At 58.5% G+C, this 22,908-nt stretch overlaps 1 protein-coding gene across 1 annotated transcript in view; it reads right to left on the bottom strand.

The window, feature by feature from the left end:
• The window catches only part of GRID1 (glutamate ionotropic receptor delta type subunit 1), a 668,927-nt gene extending 646,937 nt beyond the window's left edge, over positions 1–21,990 (bottom strand). Inside the window, exons 1-2 of the mRNA XM_045568241.1 lie at positions 21,509–21,990; positions 19,164–19,319 (exon numbers count right to left, since the gene is read on the bottom strand). Of these exons, the coding sequence (XP_045424197.1) occupies positions 19,164–19,319; positions 21,509–21,587 (235 nt within the window). The 5' untranslated portion in view covers positions 21,588–21,990. The remainder of the gene's footprint in view (positions 1–19,163; positions 19,320–21,508) is intronic.
• Between the last annotated feature and the right edge of the window lie 918 nt (positions 21,991–22,908).

Genomic DNA, 22,908 nt, shown 5'->3' with positions numbered 1-22,908 from the left:
GGCTCAGAGATGTAAAGGAATTTACACTGAATCAATAAGAGGCAGAGGAGGGATTCAGCCCAGCCACAGCACTGTCTAGTGCCAAAGGCCATTCAGGGACTTTCCACTGCCCCACCCCACCCCCACCTCAGCCAGAACTGGCCAAGGCTGTATCCACCCACACCGGACCAGAAGCTGTGGGAGGAACAGGGACAAGCAAGAGCCAGTTGCTGCCTCGGAAGCTCCAGTGGTCCAGCGAGGCCTGGGGAGAGATCAGGGCACCAGCCCCTCCTACACCAGCCTCTGTGTGAGCCAAAGCACACTTGTAGGATATGATTTCCACACACTGGGAAGGGGCCTGTCCTGATGCCTGAAATTCCACCATTAGCTTCATCTGTAAGTCTGGCAGAATTGGGGTCTCTAGACCACTTCTGTAGCTCACATCACATCCTCTCAGCCCACCTTGTGGCCTGCTGCTGTGGCGACTGGCTGCATGCAGGTATAGCAGGGCAGCACCTCACCTGCACTCACAGGGGCCTGTCTGCTAGCACTAGGTGGGCGCCTGCCAGCCAAGCTGCGGTACAGACCTGGAACAGCTGGGGAGGGGCGCCACCAGGCCCCTCTGACCCGTGGGGAGTGGGCTTATGGATAAATACCCCCCTTTCTTCACACAGATGGATGACCCAAGAGTCATTCTCCATGGCTCCTTGGAGGGCCACAGCAGGAATGAGCCCCCGTGGCCCATGGCAGTGACCGGCTCAAACTGGCTTTCCCTCCTGCCCTGATTCAGGCTTCCTGTTCATTCGGAACCTGTTCCAAAGCACACTGCCGGCACATGCACCCATGAGCCTTTGTCTCTGGCTCTGGTCTAGGTGGAGGGGGCCTCGGGCTGCAATATCTTATCAAGTGCAGGTACTCCTGTCGTAGCCAGCACCGTCGCAGCAGTCCATGTAATAATGTCACTCTGAAAGGGGCCCTGCTGGGGTGGGCAGAAGCAGGGGCCCCTGGGGTGGGGAAGAGAGAGTGGTCTGGGGCTACCAGACCTACCACCAGGCCTTGGGCAAATTTGGGGCTCTGAGCCCTGCTCCCCAACCAGAGAGGGGCTGCCTAGCCTGGCAGTCTGCTCCTCCCCTCCCCCTCCATGGGGACTGGGCAGCTGTGGCCGTGGGAGGTAAGGACGGGCTGGAAACATGGGCCACAGCCATGCAGAAATCCCAAAGCCTCCCAGAATGGCTTGCTCTGGACCTGGGATCCTCAGACATCAGCCCTACCAGAGGCAGCGGTCAAGGGAGCTGACGTTTCCCCATCCCATGGGGCTCTCTCCTCACCACTCAAGGGCCTAGGTGGAGGCGCATGGCTCTGGGCTCTGAAGTCCCACTTCTAGGACCAAAGGGGAAGCCCTAAGGCCCCTACAGTCCTCACAGAGCAGTCGGCATCCTCCTCCACCTGGGCCCAGAGACCCTGGACAGCTCCCAGGCACTACAGATCCTGCTACTGCACACTGAGCCTTTGCTGCAGCTGTCCCACCCCCTGCAGTGCCTGCCTCCCTTTTTCACCTGACCAACCCCCACTCCACACTTAAGACTCAGCTCAAGAGTCACATCTTCCAGGAAAGCGCCCCCTGGCTGCCCCCAAGCCCAGGCTGGGCCAGGCACCACCTCTGTGCGCCCTTTGTTCTCTCGTAGCACGGTCACGCTCTTAGCCCACTCGTCTGTCCCTGCCACACCCAGCTCTGCGGCCACAGCATGTGAGCAGCCAGGAGGCCAGGCCCTTGCCCACCGGGGAAGCGGCCTGCAGCACAACCCCAGGGCACGGCCTCTGCCAGCCGGCAGCCACCCTCTCAGCCCCAGCCTCCCTTAAGCCCCACCAGGAGGTTCCCATTTCTTCCTGGCCCACCACCACCTGCTTTCTCCAGCTAAAGTTAATAATTTTAAAGTAATTAAGTCTAGCAAAGCATAACTGATTAAGTAAGAACTGGTCGTGGCCGTGGAGCTGCTGTAGCCTCGCCTCTGCCCAGGCCTGGGTTTGGAAGGCAGCTGGGCAAGGCCTGGCCCCAGGTCCAGCCCCCAGAAGCCGGACCATCCTGTGGCAGAGATAAACCTCTCTGAGCAGCCAGCCGCCTAATGAGACTGTCAGGGGACTTCTTAATGAGATTAGGCAGGGCCTGAGCTCTGTCTCACGCGTGGTATTCAATTAGTCGTTCAGAGTGGGGCAGGCGCTGCCCGGGAGGAGGCAGCTGAGCCAGGGCCCTTGACTCTAAGGCAGCCACACCCGGCAGGGGCCCAGCGTTCTGTGGGCCAAAGCAGCCCAGGCCGTCCCCGCTGGGCAGAAGGATAGAAAGAGGATGACCCAGGGCACAGGGCAAGGCTACCAGCTGAGGACCCCTCTCTGTCCCTTGGAACCTGGAGGGAGCTCTCAGGGCCCCCCACAAATGTGCCCAATGGGAGAAGAAAGCAGAGATCCCCACGCGCAGTAGCATGGGGATAGGAAAGACTCACCCAGGGGGGTCAGGCTGAGACAAGGGCCAAGGGCACAGCTCACAGCTACATACAAAGTGACGGCCAGTGTGTGAGGCCCAGACCCTGTGCCTGCACCTCTCCTGCAAGGGGGAGCGCATGTCACCCACAGTGGCAGGTCAGGGGGCTGTCCCTGCCAAAGCCCAGCGGGGCGAGGCTCTACAGCCACCCTGGAAGCTGAAGGAGCCCAGGGAGCGGCAGGTCCACCTCCCCGGCATTAGGCCCCATCTCCCGTCAGGACTTGGGGGTGCAAAGAGAGGTCAGGTCATAACATGCCCAGGGGGACCCTCAGGATGGGGGCTCAAGGCTCCAGGTCCCCGTCCCCTCTTCCTACTCCCTCACTCCTGCCCCACCAGGCTGGCCCCCTCTTTCCTCACTGCTCCCAACACCCCCATAGTTCAGCTGCCTCTACCCTGAAGTGCACGTTGCCCCCTCTCAAGCCTCCTGGCCTGCAGCCTAGCACAAGTGTCCCTCCCCCAGAGAGCCACCCCTAACTGCCCAGCCCCCACCCTCCTGCCCCTGCACACCTGCAGGCATACCCCTGAACTCAAAGCCAAGCCCTTCCCCTCCTAACCCTGCCTGCCCCAAAAAGAGGTTTCAATTCCACATTGTCTGGGTCTCCAAGAACCCACCGGAACGTCTTGTCACTGGATATGACCCCAGGATCCCAGTCCAATCCCCCCTTAAGGTGACAGGCCATGTCCCGAGTGCCCGTGGCAGAGAAGCCCCATGCTGGGCCGCCCCGGGTGAGGGCGTGCTGCTGTTCTGGGGGCCGGGCCGCCCTTCTCCTCCTCAGGTGACACCCCGTTCACCCTCAGGGGCTGGGGCAGCCCCCAGGCACGGCCAGTCAGGGTATTCCACTCCTCTGGCACCAGGATTAATTCAGGGGGCAACTGATTTGGCCCCAAACCAGGGCAATGAGCATCAATCCTGGGACCTTGTGAGACTTTAGTTAAATAATCCCCCTCTTCCCATCGGGAAGGACCAGAGGGCTGGGCTGATTACACATCAGCCTGCAGCAGCCGGGGCCGCCTGGGAAGGAGGCCCAGCCCGGGAAGAGCCAGGACGAGGGGTGTGGAGATAGACAGAGTCCGTGGGTGCCACCTGGGACCCTGCACCCAGCCACGTCTGAAGTTGCACAACCTCCAGTCCTGTCCTTTACGTGGCCTGATAAATGTCGCTGTTTCAGTTAGGCCAGTATTCGGGTTTCTGACGCCTGCATGATCGCCATGACTGACACGGAGAGTGGGTTCAGACCACAGCAGGTTCCCCGATGTGGGGCTTGGGGTGGAATTCTCAGATGGTCTGACTTAGTGTTCAGATAAACATGTGGGTCACAACCTCCTCACAGGCCATGACAGGCAGGCACCCCACACATAACGCAGGGTGCCAGGGCTCAGCCACCTTCCCCATGGTCTCAGGGGTCCCCCAAGTGCATCCCCAGCTGCCCACCAGACAGGCTCCACCAGGCAGGGCCCTCTCGGGAGATGACCCCTGGATGACCTGTCACGGGGGTCTCAGTCCATCTGCAGATGTGTGCCGTGAGCTTGCCGGAACACACAAGCATGCACGCAGTGTGAGTGTGCAAGTCCACTTGTGCACACGTCAGAGGTACAGTCAGACAGCCACTCAGCAAACACCCCTGCACGTGCCCAGGCCTGTACAGACCTGGGAGTCCTGAGATGCAGAGTTCCTGGTGCCAGAGCTCAGAGACCTCAAAGGTGGGTGTGGGAGCCAGACACCAACTGAGACACGATGGAATGGCATGGCAGCAACAAGGTGGCCCTGGCCTAGGCAGAGAGAGTAGAGTGACCAGGGAAAGCCTCCTGAGGAGCAGACCAAGCTCAGACTGGGAAGAGACGGGGCTCTGAGGTGCAGGGTACGTGGAGGCAGCCAGGGGAGAGCAGGGATGAGAATGGACGCCTGGCCAGGGGCAAGGCCCTAAGGGCTCCAATGCTAGGCCCAGGAGTTGTCCTGCAGGCTAGGAGCCTCGGGGGCCTGGCCTGGCACAGTGTCAAGAAGATACCCTGGGGGACTCAGAGGGGCAAGGCTGGGTGTGGGCCCATCTGCCATGTGCAGGTGCCTAGACTGGCATGTGTGGGCCTAGACACGTCCATGCACATAACATGTCCATGCCACAGTGTCCCGGAGGCGAGGCCAGGGCAGCACCCCAGGAGCTCCCCTGGGGCACGCACTGGTACTGATGGGTGGGTGCTGAGACCTCACTGTCTTCCCTTCGATGACATTAATTTTCTTGGCAGGAGCTAAGTAGCCTGACACAGTTGAACCCCCAACCCAGCCATGCTCAGCTGGCTTCTCCTGATGAAGTTTTGATCATGAACAGCAACAGAGCTTCAAAGCCCCACCGGCCCCTGCTCACCAGGGGGGTTCTAGCTCCTGCTTCCTCAGAGGCCAACAGGGTGGTGGCAGTACTGCTGGCTACATCCTTGCAAACAGGTGATGCTCATCAGCTCTTGGCATGCTGAGGGAGGGACTGGCGGGGGCATGTTGCCAGTGCCCCTCCCTGCCAAGCTCAGAGCTGACAGGTTCGCCACCCTGGACCTGCAGTTTGTCCTGCCCTCTCCAGCCAGGGCCCCTCCTCCCACCCTAGCCTGGACGAGGCAGTGGCTGGGACCATGTCAGCCCCATTTCACATACCAGAGGATCCCTGGGTGGGAGAGGAGAATGAAAACCCAGGTCCTGGCACACAACCCCACCCAGCCAGCACCTGGAGCCTAGGGCAAGGGTCTGTTTCCCCTTCAGGGCCTCCCCACCCACCCAATCCCACCCACATAGGCACCCTCAGGCACACAGAGGCATGGGGCCGCCAAAACTCTCCCCCTCCAGCCAGTGAGCATTGGAGACATCTCCTTTGCATCTCTACCCTTTGCACGGGGCCTAGGAAGGCCCCACATAAGCAGCCGCTGCCAGGGAGAGGCAGTGCTAGCGACTCCCATCTCTTCCTTCCTGGAGGGTGTTCAAACCCAGAAGCTGACCGGGAGGGAAGGGCAGGCCAAGTGGGGCCGGCCCGTGGGTGGCAGGGCAGGGCTGCTGTAGAGGCAGCTGTGCAAGGGACCCCAGGAGGTCCTGAGCAAGAAGGCAGGACCAGGAGCAGCAGCACGCAGAGGCTGCAGAGAGCACAGCCCCAGGCTGGGTCTGGCCAGCCTGCCACCCACCCACAGACCTTTACTGAGCACCTACAACCGGCTGCACACCAGGCTTGGCTCTGGGGACTTAACAATGAACAAGACAGACACTTCTCTGCCCTCACAGACCTGGTGATCTTCACAGATAAGTTAACTGCAAAGCTGCAGATGGGGAAGCACGCAGGAAGAAAAAGAATGCTTGGAAAGAGAACAGCGGGGCCCTCTGGAGCCGGGGGAGCTTCTCTGAGGAGGTAAGAGCTAAGGCAGCTGAAGGCTGGGAAGGAGCACCTCGTGCAGAGGCTTCCAGACCGTACGATCCACATGTGCATAGGCCCTGGGCAGGTGCACGCTCCGCTTGTTGGAGAGACGGGAAAAAGCCCAAGGTGGCCAGGGCAGTGGTGTCACTGGACAGGCAGCAAAGCAGCAGGTGAGGTCAGCCTCTGTCAGGGTACTTAGGGGTTGGCAGGCCCTGGCAAGGGGTCTGGATGTTACTTTTCATGCAGTGGGAGCCACCGAAGGGTTTCAGCAGGACAGGGAGGTGATCAGATTGATTTTTCAGATAACTCTGGCTGCTGCACGAACGTGGCCGGGAGGGGAGGGTGGAGGCAGAGAGCCCTGAGGAAGTGACTTCAGGGGGCTGTGGCGATGGCAGTGGAGGTGGAGAGACCTGGACAAAGGCCAGGTGCACAGTGGGAGGCCAGGCAGGGACGCGGAGAGTGCTGCCCTGGCCGCCGAGCCTTCAGGTTTCCTTCACAATCCGAGCTTCCCCGTGCCCTGTGTCATTCCCTGAGCTGCCAGACTTGTCCTGAGAGGATGCACATACAGCCCCGGGCATGATGTGTCAGCAGACACAGGGTACTGACAGATACCTCTGCTTTTTTAATTGACACGTAATTGTACATATTTAGGGGTACGGAGTGATATTTCCATACATGTGTACAATGTGTGAGGATCTAATCAGGGTAATTAGCATATCCATCCCCTCAAACATTTATCATTTCTTTGTGTTGGACACAAGGCTACTTGAAACTATGTATTATTGCTAACTGTAGTCACCCTACAGTGCTATAGAACACTGGAACTTACTCCTCCCTAGCTGTAATTTTGTAGCTGTTAACTACCCTCTCCCTACCCGAAGCTCCCACCCTTCCCAGTGTCTGGCAACCACCGTTCTACTGTTTACTTATATGGGATCAACTTGCTTGGCTCCCACGTGTGAGTGAGACCACGCCAGGTGATACCTCTGCTTTTAACAGATCACCAGGAGCCTGCGGCAGGACCAGTGCTGCCAAGCCCACCGCGTCCCTTTCTCCAGTGAGATTCCTGGACTGGCTCCAAGCACCACCCAGGTGACCATCCACAAGGCTACTACAATGAAGGGAAGATCCACTGAAATGGCTCCAGGCCTGAGCAGACTCTGCTGTCCTGTGACTCCATGAAACATACACAAGACAGTGTCCATGGAGAGAAACCACGTGTAGGACCAAGTCAGGTACAGACATGCACCAGCTAATGGTGAGTGCATGATTCTCGCTGATGAAACCCTGTGGGTGCTGCAGAACCCTGGGCCCAGATTGCTGGGCATCTGGGAGGCCGGTGAAGGCAGCACAGGTCCCCTGCAAGGTGGCTCAGGGCTGGGAAGGAGAGCCGGCCCTCTAGAAGGTCGGCATGAGATTCACAGAGCTCTGAGCACACGGGACTCTCTAGAGTTGGTGCACATTCCACTCAAGTCAAATAACCAATGGCACAAGCACCCGCAGGGGCGTCTCATGTCCCCTCTTTCTTGGGAAAAGCTCCCAGGGCCTGAGGACCAGAGGCTCACTCTGAGCCACCACAGGAGGTGATGCTGGGAGCCAGTGTCCACTCGGGCTTCATTAATGTCAGCAGAGCATCCAGAACAAGCAGTGACCATCCCCATCCCTCTGCGCTGCTCAGACGACATTGTGAGGACCATCACAGTGGCTCCTCTTTACTGGGCACCTCCTTGGGGCCAGGCACGGGCTAAGCTCTCTGTAGCCATGACCTCATCTGTTCCATAAAACAACCCATTAAGGGAGGCACCATTATCCCCACTTTACAGGCAGGACAGCTGAGGCTCAGCAAGTCAAGTCCCTGTTCAGTTACATCGGGGATGCTGTGTATTAAGAGGGGCAGTGACAAAATGGAACATATCCGAAAGAAAATCAGTTGAGAAGTAACCAGTGTAGCCCGAACATTGCTGGAGGGGCATGGTGACTGTCTGTAAATGTTTATAGGGCTGGGGGTAGAGACGACCTCGGCTCAGCATGAAGTCTGGTCAGAGATGACAATCACCCATCCTCAGAGGTACACTGATCTTCAGCACATCTGGTCCGCGCGCCTGGTTTGAGAGATTTGGGCACTGTGGCTCTAGGAGGGCAGGGCTGGCCCACGCTCCCGCAGGCAGTCTGTGCCCAGCCAGGTAGAGACCCAGGCCAGCGTCTGCCCACAGCCCTCCCCCTCCTGTCTTACTCTGCGTGGGCTGCTATAACAAAATACCACCAGCTGGGTGGCTTAAACAACAGACATGTATTTTCTCAACAGACAGTCCTAGAGGCTGGAAGTCTGAGAGCGGGGTGCCAGCATGGTGAGTCCCTGGTGAGGGCTCTTTTCCTGGCTTGCAGACAGCCACCTTCTCACTGTGTCCTCACGTGGCAGAGAGGGAGACAGAGAGAGAGAGAGAGCACACTCTCTGGTGACTCTTTTATGAGGCCACCAATCTCATCATGAGGGCCCCACCCTCCGGACCTCATCTAAGCCTAATTACCTCCCCAGGCTCTATCTCCAAATACCATCATATTAGGAGTTGAGGCTTCAACATGCAAAATTGGGGAAAACAAACATTCAGTCCATAACACTTTGGACCTTCCCTCAGGCTGGTCTTGGCTTTGCAAGGCCCTCTCAGCTCTGGACACCAGAACTCTGGGACATCTGCTAACCTGCACAGCTGAGACCCTGAGAGGGCCACTCGCTAGGGTGGCTCCCACCCTCATCCCGCTGGTGCGATGCCACAATGCCACAGGGGTCGGTGACAATGAGGAAAGACCCGGGGTGCTGTCCACAGCCTCCTCCTGACCTTGGCCAAGTGGAGTGACCACCACTACAACGACCATCCCATCAGGTGGTCCCTGAGGGGCTCAGAGTCAGGGCCACATATCTGGGGCAAGGAATGTGCCCCAGAAGGAAGAGGAAAATGGTATTTATTGAGTGTGCATCATGAACTGCCCTGTCTTAGGGCTGGGGACACCTTAGGAAATGAGAGACTGAGTCTCTCCCTCCCCACAGCCCACAGTCTCCCAGAGACACCACCAAATAGGTCAAAGGAAGATGACGGAAGCAGATCGCAGGGCCAGCCTCCTGTGAGCACCGGGAGGACCCCTGGGGAGCCCACGCCTGAACTAAGACAGAATCCAAGGAAGTGCAGGAAGGGGCAAAGCACGAGGGGCTCGTGGGGCTTAAGCAGCAGCTGGAACTCCTGGCTCTTTCCACTACATGTGCCCAGGCAGCCTGGGTGTCTGCAACAGCCTCCTCACCCGTGCACACACACATGCACATGCACATGCACACGCACACACACGCAGGCACAGACAGGGCAGGGGAACTCTGCCCAGATTATTCCATGGAACGTCTGAAGACTTGATCCATCCCTCCTAGACGGTTCCCCCTCCTCAGCACTGCCCGCCACCCAGCCTGCCTGTCCAAAGAGGAGGAACGGCCGTCGGTGCCCTGTGCAGCCCCAGCTCAGCAACGTGCACCATGCAGCAGTGTGCCTCAGCCCTCAAAGCCTGTATCAGGGGCCTAGGAGAAACCCTGAGCTGAGGCTCAGGGGCCCACGCAGAGCTGGGCCCCCATCAGCAGGCCCTGGGCTGCTCTAGTTTGGGGCTCTGGAATAAGGAGAGACCCACCCTCAGCACTCCAGGCCCCAGCTGGCAACCTGTAGGACTTGGGGGCAGCCCATTGCGTTATCTGGGCTACTAGAGCCCTGTGGGAGAGGTGAGTGAGGGCGGGTACCCTGGGAGCCTCCCAGGACTAAGAAGGAGCCACCATGACTGGGAAGATGGCCTGAGCCCGAGAGCCCAGCCACGGCAGGGCTGCCTTGGCCTCTGGTGCTGGCTGCCCAAGAGGGCCACCTCTACGACAAGCCCAGCCCAGAGCTCAGGTCAGGTCCCGGAGCTTTGGGCCCAGAGCCCAGATCAGAGGCCAGAGCAGCGCCCTCCCTCGTTCACCATGGCTCTGGGTGCTCAGAGGAAAAGGTGGGAGAAAGCCTGCAGACTCCGTCCAGGAACAGAGCCAAGAAAAGACCTAATCTCTAGCTTATCAGCTTATCCCAAGCAGGAGGAGCACCGTAGGTAGCACAGAGCACAGAGACAGCCCCTCAGACCAGGCATGGCCCAATTCACAAGGGCTCAGGCCATGCCAGGGGCAGACCACGGGCAGGCTCAGCCAAGGGCTCCCGCCACAAGTGGGGCAAGGATGGTGTCTAGCCAGTGGCACTCATGTCTCCGTCCTGACCTGGGAGTTGCTAGCACCCAGGCAGGGCCCAGAGACCAAGAGGTATCATGTACCCTTCACAGAGACCCAGAAGGACAGAAAAAATGGGTGCCAGGACACAGGGAGAACGAATGCCCACAGAGCATACTATGAGCCTGTCCCCTCACCCTTGACCCAAGCATGAGCCCCAGGGTGCCAGGCAGGCCTCTACTGGATGCCAGTGGACTGCTGCTGGCCCACAGCCCACCTCCCACCAGCACACGTCACCTCTCCAGATCCACCACCACAGCCCCAAGGCAGCCCCACTTCACAGACATTGAGACTAAGGCTGGGAGAGGGGAAGTGACCTTTTTAAGACCACACAGCTAATCAGTCACAGAGCTGGGATCTGAGCCCAGACCCGCCTGACCCCTTTCCACCAAACAGAGCGAGACCGGCCTGCCCTGTGGCCAGGACGGCCAGACCCCCACTCTGTGCGCTCAGAGCAGGCAAGGCTGCAGCAGGACTGGAACAGTGTACAGCGACAGGCTGCGGGTTCCCAGAGCCCCAGCCCGCACAGATAGTCCGAGCAGCCTCCACGTGAGCAACGTTGTCAATCCCAACCTCCTTCCCTGCTCTCCTGGGACACAACTCCAAGCCACAAACCTCAGCTGCCCTAAACCTGCTCACACAGCCCGCCCAGGGCAGGAAGCAGGATGAGGCCGAGAACTCCTCTGGGGACCACCCGGGCCAGTAATATAACCACCATCTCTACCTCTGTGCCCGGCACCTGCCCAGGGCGCGGCTCTTGTCTAGGCACTTTAGTGTACTTCTCAACCGACCCTCTCGGCTGTCCTCTGTCCCACTGCACAGTCAAGGAAACTGAGGCAACCTACCCAGAGTCAGACAGCAGAGCAGAGATCGGCGCCCCAGTTTGTCTGAGGGAGAGCACCTGCCCCCACTCAGCTCCTGGACAGCTGTCTGTTCTCGGGTAGAGGTGTGGGGAAGGGCCAGGAGGGCACAGGCTGGGGACAGGTGCAGGGCAGGTGGAGTTGCAGTGCGGTGTCTGTCTGCCTCAGCTGGGGTCTGGAAGAACTGATATGAGGAAGGTGAACTGGAAAGATGGGGTCAGCAGGGCCACATGACCCTGACTTGGCAGGAGGAGGGGGTACAGCCTGAGAGCCACCCTGGGCCCCAGCTGGCAGCCCCCACTCTCACCCACTGGGAGCCTGCTCACAGCTCGCACCAAGACACAGATAGAAGGGGGCCATCTAACCACCTCCCAGCCACCCTGCCTGTGCCTCAGGTCCAGAAGGGAGAATTTTGGGTCTTTTTCTTCCCAACCATGGCCATTGGCCAGGAAACTGGCTGTTTATGGGCTGGGAGGAAAAGCTTGGAGAACCCAGGGGAGGGGACGTTGGACACAGACCCAGCTGCCTCCCCAGCCCAGTGCCTATCAGAGAGGGCAGCACCCCAGAGCAAGGGCCTGTCACAGGCCAGCCTCAGCAGAAAGAAGAGTGGTCTCTGCCCCAGCCCACTGCCCTTAGCAAGAGAGCATTGCCGCTGGGTGGGGAAGCAGGTAAGAAGGAAACGGGTGGAGGCAGGGGCAGTCTGCAGGAGGCACAGGGCCATAGGGCTGAGGCCATAGGAAGTGCAGACTTGCCAGAGTCCAGCTGCAATGGGTTGGGAGGTCCCTGGTGCTGGCCCCATCAGTGGCTGGGCCAGGAACCCAACCTTTGCCTCATTACTTGGGGGACATCTCGCTCAAGACTTCTGAGAGCTGGGCCTGGCAGCCCCTCGTTTACAGAGCACAAGATTGGCAGACACAGAGAAAAGTATAGGGGAGAGTCTTCCAGGGCTGGGGACCCAGGCTTCCTGACATCCCACCACACCGCAGGGCTGCCCAGAGGGCCACAGAGGAGGGACAAGTCAGTGAGTGTCCAAAGGGGAACTGATGGGAGCCATGGACTTGGCCCAAACAGCATCCAATGCCTACCATTGCTTTTTGGTCTTTGTTGCTGTTGTTTTAAGGAGTCACCAAGGAAATAGGAGGGATATTTTGACGTGAATGGGGACTAGGCACTTGTGTGGTTCACCAATATTTCCAGTTCTCCCTGCTTCCAGGCACATAGTAGGACTGTGCTTCCTGGATCCCTTATGACTGGCTAGAGCCACATGGCTAGTTTGGCCAACAAGTCATAAGCATAAGTGATGTGGGTTGGGTAACATCCAGGCCAAGTGCCCCCAGAGCTCTCTTTCCCTCTGACATAGCAACTGGCAACATTCAAGTTGAGTGACCCTGAGGAGCCCAGCTCCCAGCTGACCAAGGATGGCCATACAGCAAGAGCAGGAAATAAACTGTTGTCACATTAAACCACTGAGATTTTGGGGATTGTTTGTTACTGCAGTATAACTTCGTCTACCCTGACTGCTACAACTGGAAACACAGAACGAAACCAAAGGGTAGGGACCAACAGGCAGTGCCCTGGGTAGCCCAGTCTAAAAAGAATCACATCCGGGGGTCAAACTGGGTTGGAAATGACTTGGGAAGAAGCAGTGCAGACTGCATGCTCTGAGCTTTTAGGTGACAGCAGCACTTCCTGGGCAGGGGAAGGCTAAGTGAGAAGGGAAGACAGCTGCTGGGGGGCATGGCTAGGGATTTCAACCTGGCAGCTACAAGAATGGGGAAAGAGAGTCTGTCTGCCCCTGCAAGAAATGGCTGTAGGTGCTGAGGGATAGCCTTAACTGGCCTTCCCAAGGGAAATGGCCCCAGCAGGAGAATTGTCAAAGTCCGCATGTCACCAGAAAGGGGAACAGCAGTAGCTCAAAGGCAGTGTGGCAGACAAGTGTCTCACCAGACCCATGGCCTCTACACACACACTTGGTGTGAGGTGCCCATCTGCTCCCTGCCAGTTAAGCCCAACCTTCCAATCTGTGGGCCAGGGTTGGGGCAGTAGGGAAAACAGAAAGAGAGCCTCTTGAACCCAAGTAAGAGGATGTGGGTGGGGCAGGAGTGTAGGCTATAAAATGAGAAAGTGGGTGTGCTCACGTGTATGTGTGTACATGTGTGTTTTGCATGTGCGTATGTACCTGCACAGCAGTGACCCTGGAATGAAGGAGAATGCTGAAGCCTGGGAGTTCAGCTGAGGGGGGACCACAGCCATTGCCCTCCATGGCCACAGGCTTGCGAGAATCCAGAGAGGGAAGCCCCATCCACAGCTACTTTCAGGCTTCAGACATCACTGGCAGCAGCCCCTGAGGGGGCCAGGATGAGCAGCTCTCTGTGGGACACAGGGCGGGGCAGCAAAGCAAGACTGACTTCAACAAGGGCCCTTCCATGGGCTCTCGGTGGGCACAGAGTGGAGGACAGGACACAGAAGGTGAGGTTCTGAAGAAGAACCTACCCAGGCAGCGGAGGCGAGGGGTTCCACATGGCAGCACAAACGTGTAGTCTGGTTATTCAAACAGCAGATTCCACCAGGAACTTCCTCGTGTACAAGCAGCATCCAGGCCCAGAGAAGGAAGTCTGTGTGTCATTGGAGAACACAGGTAAGTCTGCAGAGGCCCTGCAGGCTTACAGTGTGATACCTCCAGAGTGAACTTTATAGAAATGGAAACACAGCCATCCACCCCAAGTGTCTTAGCAGGTCTGGCTAAGACAAGAGGATGCCCTCCAGCAAGCAAGAGTGCAGCCCACCATGCAGAAGACTATCAAGGTGCAAAGCAAATGGAAGGTGGGCAATGTGCCTTGGCTATAATGGGCACAGAAAGGTGCACCAGCATGGTAGCAGAATCATGGCCCACAAAGACATTCACAACCTAATCCCCAGACCTGTGACTATGTCAGGCTACATGGCACAGGTTGCAGATAGAATGAAGCTTGCAGATCAGAAGAGTATCCTGGATTATCCAGGTGGGCCCAATAGAATCACAAGGGTCCTTGGAAGAGGGAGGCAGAAGAGTCGGAGAAGGAGATGTGATGACAGAAACCAGGTCAGAGTGGTACAGTGTGAGAAGGACCGGACCCACCACTGCTGGCCTTGAAGATGGAGGAAGGGGCCGGGAGCCGAGGAATCCAGCAGCCTCTGGAACTTGGAAGAGACAAGCAAACTATCCTCCCCTACAGCCTGCAGAAGGAACTAGCCCTGCCAACACCTTGATTTTAGCCTAGTGAGACCCATGTCAGGCTTCTGACCTGCAGAACTGTAAGATAATACATTTGTGTTGTTTTAACTAACTAGGGTAAAATTTGTTTCAGCACCAAAAATAAAAAACCAGTGCAGCTGCGTGGATGGGAATGATGGTGCTGGGCCTACAGGCATCTTCATGATGACACCAACATCAGCCTCAGAGAGATCCTGACAGTGTCTTGGGAGGCTGCCAGCAGGCTGCAAGGCTGTGGCCTCAGCGGGACCTATAACTCTGAATGGAAGCCAAGGAAGCCACCAGGGGACATCAGAGTACAGGGAGGGAGACCCTCTAGCAGAATGTCTAGATTCTGGCGTGGCAAGTGGGAGGCAGGGTGGCTGCCCAGGAGGCAACCAATAGAAACTGACCAAGACCTTCAGATGGGCATCAATGAGCTCACTGTGTTTCATTTTTATTTTATTTCATTGTTTCATTCTATGAACAACAAGCTATACTTGGGTAATTTTTTGCCCTGTCTTAGTAAAACACTTTTGTGCTTATGATAACTAAAAGGAATACTGCCTCACGTACATTCTTTTTTGCTGCCTCTTCCCTAAACTATTATCCTTCCACGCTATGACAGATGTATCTACAACATATCCAGTAACTCACATTTTCTACTCACAGTAAAAGATGATATATGAAAGAAGACTGTGTCCAGCCAGTTCTTTATATAAATTATATGCATTTATATAATCTTTACCTGAGCAGGCACTTTAAAACAGTATGGAATTTTTATTTAAAAAATTAATATCTCTTCCAGTATCTAGAAGACAAATTTTCACACTTATTATTAATATTGACTTTGCCAGCTAAATCTAAGATGCAACATTTTAGAGATTTAAATGTCCTTTCTGTGTTATTTATTATTTGCTAGCTTTAAATCCTCATTAAATGCATATTTTATTAAGAGTGATCCATTCTTTTACACACACTGACCAACTGTCCTAAAAGGCAATGTTCGTAAGGATCTTGTACAAAATCAGCCTGAAGAAATTATAGGTATAAATCTTAGGACCACCATATTCAAGTAGAGTTGTTTTCTGTAGTCATGCTGAATTCTGCATATGTCAGCAAAAATGATTCCCTTTTTTAGAAAAATATTTTGAATATTGGGACATATATGCAGCCACTAAAAGTAATGTTTACAAACAGTTCATAGTGCTTTCAGAAAAGGCCAATGATGTGCTAAATGGAAAAAGTAGGATATAAAACTGAACAGAATGGGAGCCCTCGACATTTAAAAAATACAGTGGGGGAAAAAAGACTAGAAGGAAATAATAACAGTAGTAGAATTCAGGACAGTTCTGTTCTGCCTCCTGATGCTTTCCGGTACCTTCCCCATTTTACGTAATGAGCATGCATTGCCCTTTTTCCTTTTTACATTTTTAAATTAATACATGCTCATTGTAGCAATGCATTTCTTTTATAATCGGGGAAAAATGTAGAAGCTAAAAATGAAAAGGTCAGTTTGGGTCCTCTCTCAAGGAATTCACTAGTTTAAAAATGATGTAGCTGAAAATATCAACAGCCTCAAGAGAAGCTGAAATGAATTCACAGTTGGGTCAAAGAATGGAAAGGGAATTCGTGTTTACTGAACACCTACCGCAGGCCTCATGAAGACAATTTATACATGTCTCATCTCATTTAATCCTCACAATAATCCCATAAGGCAGATACTACGATTATTCCCTTTTAGGAGATCTGGAAACAGAGGCTCAGAGCAGGGCCCCAGGGTCACACAGCAAGTGAAGCAGCAGGATATGAACTAGAACTCTGGGGCTCCACCAGGCTCTTATCCCTATATGGTGCTGCCACTCAGAACAAAAGGGGGTAGCATCACCCCACTGGGAGGCCAATGGGGGCTTGTACAGTTTATGATGGAGACTGAGCCGCCAGCTGCCTTTGTTGTCCATTCCTGGCCACTCCCCCACTAGAAGTCTTTTTCTTCCCAACCAAACTGTGTCTACTACCCATGTCCTGCTGCAATGAATGTCCAGGCCCAGGAGTGAGAGACCAAGTACCCATCAAGCAGGGGTCAAGCTGTGTGATGGAAAAGCACCCTACAGAACACAGCCAAGGAAGGACACCCAGAGAGCTGAGCACCTGCTCAGGTGACCACCAGGCAAGGGAGAAGGAGGCTGCTGAGCACTGCTCTGCTCCTCCCAGAAGCCCTCCAGGGGCTAGCTCCTCCCATCCCCTATATTATAGCCCATCCAAGGACTACGCAAGGTCACACGACAGCCATGTGGATTTCTGCCCACAGGACTCACAAGGTGAAGGCACATGCCACTTTAACCAGCACACACTCTCTGGGCAGCAGGCAGCCCCGCAACACCTGGCCAGTGTCCCTCTACGTAGACAACTGTCAGCCATCAGAATATAACTCCCTAGTTCCAGACATGTAGAAACACTCAATCTCTTACCCTTCGACTGTGTCCGCCTGCCATCCTTGGAGCCCAAGACATTTTTCCAGTTATACAATAGAGAAATTGAGACCCAGAAAAGCAGAGTCTCAATCAGGAAAGGCCCCTGGGTGGAGCCTTTGTCTCCAGGACAAAGTTGCACTTGGGGCTGGAAGGTTGAATGACCCAGAGCTAGGTTTTGTTTGGCTTATATTGTGGTGTTTAAATTGTTTCATTAGCTGACAATCATTCAAAATCAGATTTTACATTAAAGTCCAGATTTGGGTCTCCTCTTAAAAAAAAATCCAGCACATCTACAACACTAGGATTTTCACTCCCCAATGTCGAAATCTGCAAAAACTGTGTGACAGCTGCTCCTTTTAACACAGGTGACCTCTTCAGACTCTGCAGTCCAGGTCCCACAGAGACCAGCTGCCCGGTTCATCCACGTGTGTTACCTGCCTTAGGTTGTAACCCCTGCAAGAGCATTATCTTCAGTCCCTGGGAACTGCTGATGGGAACTTTCTGATCATCATTCAGGGGCAAAATGAATGAGCATGGGATACTCAACACTGCAGAGGGGAGACAACGAAAGCAAGGTATGTCAACAGAGGTATGTCACCAGATGTGGAACACAGGCAGGGTCCTCATCACACTGTAAGCTCCTGGATACAGGAAATACGTGCTTCCAGAGTGTGTCCCCAGCTTCCAAGCACAAAGAATGAATGTCCACAGACACAGGGTGTACAGAGATAGTGTCAGGGGAACAAGATATGCTGTGAAAATTATGGTACGTCACTGGAGAAGCCTATGTCACCCCAGATCCCCACCCTCATTAGGGTCACTCTTGCTAAGGAGGCCTTGCCATCCCCTTGCTGGAGCCCACCCCAAGCACCTGCCAGGACCTGTGACAAGAGTACACAGAAAGGGGGCAGAGGGCATCGGGAGACAGAGACTGCTGGTGGGACATGACCAGTCACCAAAGACGAGCAGGAATTCCTCCTCTCTGTACTTCAATTAGTATCAGACAGTGGACATCTGCCAAGGCTGGACACAGTAGTTCCCATTATAAGCAATGCCAGCCTTATCCCACTCGCCATCACCCCAAAAAACACTCAGGACTCCAGGTTTGTACAACCACCTCAAGATATCCTTGGACTTTCAGATGCCAGAGCTAGGCAGCCCCTTCCCTTAGAACAGACCCTTTTCCCTCTTCTGCTGCACCCAAGGAGAGGAGAACCCCAAAAGGCCTCCCTCCAGCACAAAGACCTCCCCAGCACCAGCTCTGACCTTCTGAACCCAGACCAGAGCCATTAATAAGTCACTCTATCCTTGCAGGTACCCAGGAGACTGGCAGGCAGTGTATGCCAAGACAGCAGGAGGATTCTGGGCCCTGCTGTGGGAGGGAGCACTGCCCCAGAGCCCTTAGCCAGCCCACCTCCCCCCTACACCGCCTGCCCTGCCAGTTCCTCCTGCAAGGAATCCCTGCATCCTGTGCCACCAGCTGTGCCCCTGTATTCTCAGCACTCCGAGCGCTGGCCTCAGGGTGGAACCCGTGGTTGTGGCGAGCAAAGAAAAGAAAAGGAAAAGGGACCGAAGCTAGGCAGGTGTCAGAGGCGGAGCCTTAGGCCCTGACCAGGAAGCCGGAGGAGTGAAGAAGGAACCGGGTTCCAAAGTCGCGAGCCAGGTGGGAGGGGAGGGACTAGCAGAGGAGGGGAAAGCAGGGGGTGCTGCTGTTGGGAACGCCCTCGCCGCGCACCTGTTGCCCCCGCCGCGGGGCCCGACCCGAGGCGGCGGCTGCGGACGAAGGCGGCCCAGGCGTGGGCTAGGATTTCCCCGTAGCCCGACCGGCCCAGCTCCGCTCCTTTCCTGGGCAAACAGCGCCCACCTCCGGCCCAGGCGGCGGCGCTTCCGCCCGCTGCTCGGACAGTGCGAGAGAAACCGGCGCCTCCAAAGCTGGAGGACGAGCGCGGCCGAGCAGCGCGGGCTGAGGCACCGAGGGGCCACGGGCTGCGAAACGCGGCGCCCGCCGGGCTGTGCTCCGAGAGCAGGCAGGGGGGCTCGGGCCGCGGGGCGCTCCCCGGCTCCAGGCGAGGAAGACACCAGCCCTCAGAGATCAGGCGAGGTGCGCCCCACACGGGTCCCCGGCGCGCAGACACGCCCACCCACAGACACCGGAGAAACAAAGACGCCGTGAGCCGCACACGCCTGCGCCGCCGCCGCGGCGCACACTGGCGCCCACCACGCTGGAAAGGAGGCGCACGACCCGCAGGGCGCCCAGCTGGCCGCGCTAGCGGCTCTCCGCCCGACTCTCAGCGCAGAGCAGTCCCGGCGCCGCTGCCTGGGTGGGCCCGGAAGGATGTCACTACCCGGCTGGTACCCACTGCTGCTCTGCCTCGCAGGCCGTGGCCCCGTGGGCCCCGGGCGCAGCGGCCACTCACCTTCCTGCACCGCCTGGAACGGGTTGTTGGCCTCGATGACCTTGATGGAGTAGGTGATCTTCTCGCTCTGCAGGATATCATCGTTGAGGCTCAAGTCGGATACGGCCAGTTGGAACACCCTGTCGTCCTTGGCTGCGTTCTCCTCAAAGATGGCACCTGCAGGAGAGCAGCGGTCATGACTGGGGCCTGGACAGGAACTCTCCCCCACTTCCCTTGGCCCTCGGGTCAGGTCACCGGCAGGACCGCAGATAGCAAAGTGGTGGGAGGTCTAGGCTGGGATTTCAGCTTGGCAGAGTAGTTTAAAGCACTCTCAGCTCAACCTGCACAGGAATAGGCTCTCTTCCCCTCCCCCAAGCGCACACGGGCACACAGTTGACATGAGTTACACATGCACATCCCACATGCTGCCACCAGGTCACACACGTGTCTCACAACCAAAGCACCACATGTCCCAGCCATGCCCCACACAAGGGACTGAGCCAAGCTGAGGTGGCCTCAGGCAGCACCCAGTTCCCTGACAGGGTCCCATAAATCCCATCCCAGGGGCCAGAAAGTCCCCTGGGAGGGCAATGTCCCCCACCGCAATCTCAGCATGGAATAATGACTCCTTTCTGCCATGCGCGTCCCCTGCTGAGTGGAGCTGAGCGAAGCAGGTCTACAGTTGGCTTTCCTGCGCAGAAAGGGCTTGCTTCTTCAGGCAGGGGCCTTGGATGGCCTGCAGCTTGGAAGGCTGCGACGCTGCCCGGCCTGGCGCCCTGGGCTCAGCCTCCTACTCTCCATGCCTTCCCACTCCCTCTTCCTGGGTGTATGCCGAAATGAGTGGGAGGAAGGGACTGTCTGCTAGACCCCACCACGGTTCAGCTCTAGCAGGGCTTAGGGTCCCAGAAGGAGCTGCTCTTGAAAGGGCCTTCTAGAACAGCGGACAGCTCCTCCAGGGCGCCCTCCGGCTGGCGCTTTGCGCGGGCAGCACCGCTTCGGCGGACCCTGCGCTTCCATCCGAGATCCAGCGGGCTCACCTGCGCCTAGTCCCGCGACCTGGGGAGCTCTGGAGTCTCCACCCGCACCCCGCCTCACCAGGCCCTGAAGGACCCCGAGATCCCAGGGCTAAGCCCAGTGATCCCCCGAGCTGCGGGCTGGGTAGGAGGAGGGAGGCCCCGGTTCCTCGCTACATCCGGAGCCGCAATGCTGACCGCGAGACTCGCGCCCTCTCCAGGGCGGGAAGCAGGTTTGGCCCCGGGGCTCTGCGGGGATCGTTGCGCTCTCGGAGCCCGGGCCTAATCCCTCACCACCCGACTCCACTCCCCACCCCGCCAGTCCCTTCATCCCCGCCTTCTCACACCTCCCAACCCCCAGTTTCTCCGAGCTCGCTGGTCTTTTCCAACTTCCGGAAAGGCGACTGCGGAGGGGCTCCCCCAAAGCGACAACTGTGAGCCCCCCAACACGGCCCAACTTCCCGAGATTCCTCCCATGCTGCTCCCAACTCCCACCCGCTCCTCCTCCGCGCGGCCCCTCCTCCTCTGCTCTCCCATCTTCTCTCCCGGTTCTCTCTATCCATCTCTTCCCGCTCAGCGTGCCCCCACCCCCGCTGCCCACGCTTCTTCCCTCGGCTCCCACCACCCAGACCGTCTGCTGGCCCCAAGACTTGGACCACGCAAAACTCTGGGACTGTCCAGGATTGGGCTGCAGTCACCACAACCAGATACACACACACCCACACATACACCGAGAGCTACACAGACACACACTGGGGAAACAGGCAGACACTGTGTCCACTCTAACAGGCTGACAGTCGTGCACGCTCCAACACACGCTCAGATGGCCCCACACACCCCAACGCCCTCTCGCAGTAACACCAACACTGTGCCAGGCGCACACACAGCGACACACGCTGACAACACCCACCCATCCATATTCACACACGGTTCCAGTCCGGCCTCTTTGATCTTGCTCTGCCAACTTGGCGAACCCCCGGGCCGTGCCCGCCGCCGGCCCCCCGCTGCTCTGAGATGTGCTGAAGGGCCCTCCGGAGCCCGCCGACGGCCCGGCTAGCGGCGCGGGTCTCGACGGGCGTCCATCCCGGTGTTCCCCGAAGCCGCGGCCCTAAGTGTCGGCAGAGGCCGCGGGGCCCCGCGCGGAGATCAGAGCCCCGGGGAGCCGCGAGCAGCCAGCGGGAGCGCGGCGCGGCCCGTGCACAGCTCCTCCGCCGGGCGGCGCGGCGCGGCCCTTCGGGGGAGCACCGCCCGCGGAGCCCCTCGGCCCTGGGAACCGCCAAGTTTGGACGCCGCGCACCCCCTGCGCCGCTGGGGCCCCCGCCCAGCCCCAGCCCGGCCGCCCGCCGCGCTCACCGATGTGGATGATGGAGTCGGCCCGCACCGACACGCACTGGCATATCCAGGGGAGAAGCCACAGCGTCAGCGCTTCCATGTCCCCCGGGCGCGCGGCTCATCCGCCCGGGCCCGGGGCGAGGCCGAGGGCAGCGCGGAGCGGGGAGGCGCTGGTCCCGGTGCAGTCCCGGGCCGCTCCCCGGGAGAGCCGAGCCCGCCCGTGCGTCTTCCCCCGCGCGCCCGCCCCTGCGCCCTGCGCCCGCCCCAGCCCAGCCCAGCCCAGCCCAGCGCGGTCGGGCTCCCGCTCCCGCTCCGGTGGCGGCTGCGGCGGCGCTGGCAGCTTGAGCCCAGGCCGGCGCGGCGGGGGCGGCCCGCGGCGGTGGCAGCGGCGCTTCCCGCGGCTAGAGCGGCTTCGGGGGCGGCTGAGGCGGTGGCGGCGGCGTCCGGGCCGGCGTGGCGGCTCCGGGCTGGCTGTGTGTCTGAGCCCCGGCGAGGAGCGAACTGCGGAGGACGCCCCCTCCCCTCCCCCTCCCCCTCGGCTCCGCTCCCCCTCCCCTCCCTGCCCGCCTCCCTCCCCTCCGCCCTCCTCTCGACCACGTGACTGCGGAGCCTCAGCCTCGCCGCGCGGCGCTAGCCCGCTCGCGGCTCGGAGGGGGCGCCGGGTGCTCCGCGCTCCTGGCCCGGGGGACACTCGGAGGCCGCCACGGCGGCAGGGACTGGCCTAGGCTGCACCGCGCGGAGACTTGGCGGTCGGGGCCTCGTTCCCCTCCCGGTTCGCTGGGGGCGGGAGGATGGAGGAGGGACTGCTACTGACTGCCCTCGGGGGGCTCCTGGAGCGCCCAGGCGCGGGCCGACCTCAGCCGCGGAGCGTCGCGGGTCGTGCCCCGGCCGGAACAGACAGCCCCTCGCGGAGCCGGACCCGCCTAGCCCTGAGAGAGCCGCCGCCGGGCCAGTCACCGGGATGCAAGGGGAGCCAAAGGGGGGCCGGCCGCGGCTGAGCGTCGCGGAGCAGAGCCCGGGCTGCGGGCTCGAACCCTGGCAGCTCGCTAGCACCTCGGCAGGCGCCCATCCCCCGCCCCGCGGGCAGCGCGCTCGGACTCTGAAGCCCAATTCATGGCCGGAAACCAGCGCAGCCGTGACCGCGGCGCCTGGACGTGAGGAGCCTTCCAAGCGGCCGGCAGGCTCAGACTCCGACCCTACGCGGAGCTTTCACGCGCGAGCCTGAGCGGAGGGCCGGCTCCCCGCGGCCGGAGCCGAGCGGGGGTCCTCTGCCGTGCGTGCATGCCTCCGGCCGGCCACCACCAAACAGCGTTAGGCTGTTGTGGGCTCCTGCCTGCAAAGGGGAGGCGAGCCAGACGCGCAGTACCCACCCCACACACCCCAAGTCCCAGACGGACTGAGCTCCACGTGGCCCACCCAAG

Source organism: Lemur catta, chromosome 14 (genome assembly GCF_020740605.2).
Source record: "Lemur catta isolate mLemCat1 chromosome 14, mLemCat1.pri, whole genome shotgun sequence".
Lineage (NCBI taxonomy): Eukaryota > Metazoa > Chordata > Mammalia > Primates > Lemuridae > Lemur > Lemur catta.
Note: the sequence above shows the minus strand (reverse complement) of the source record. Positions and strands in the feature narration are given on the sequence as shown.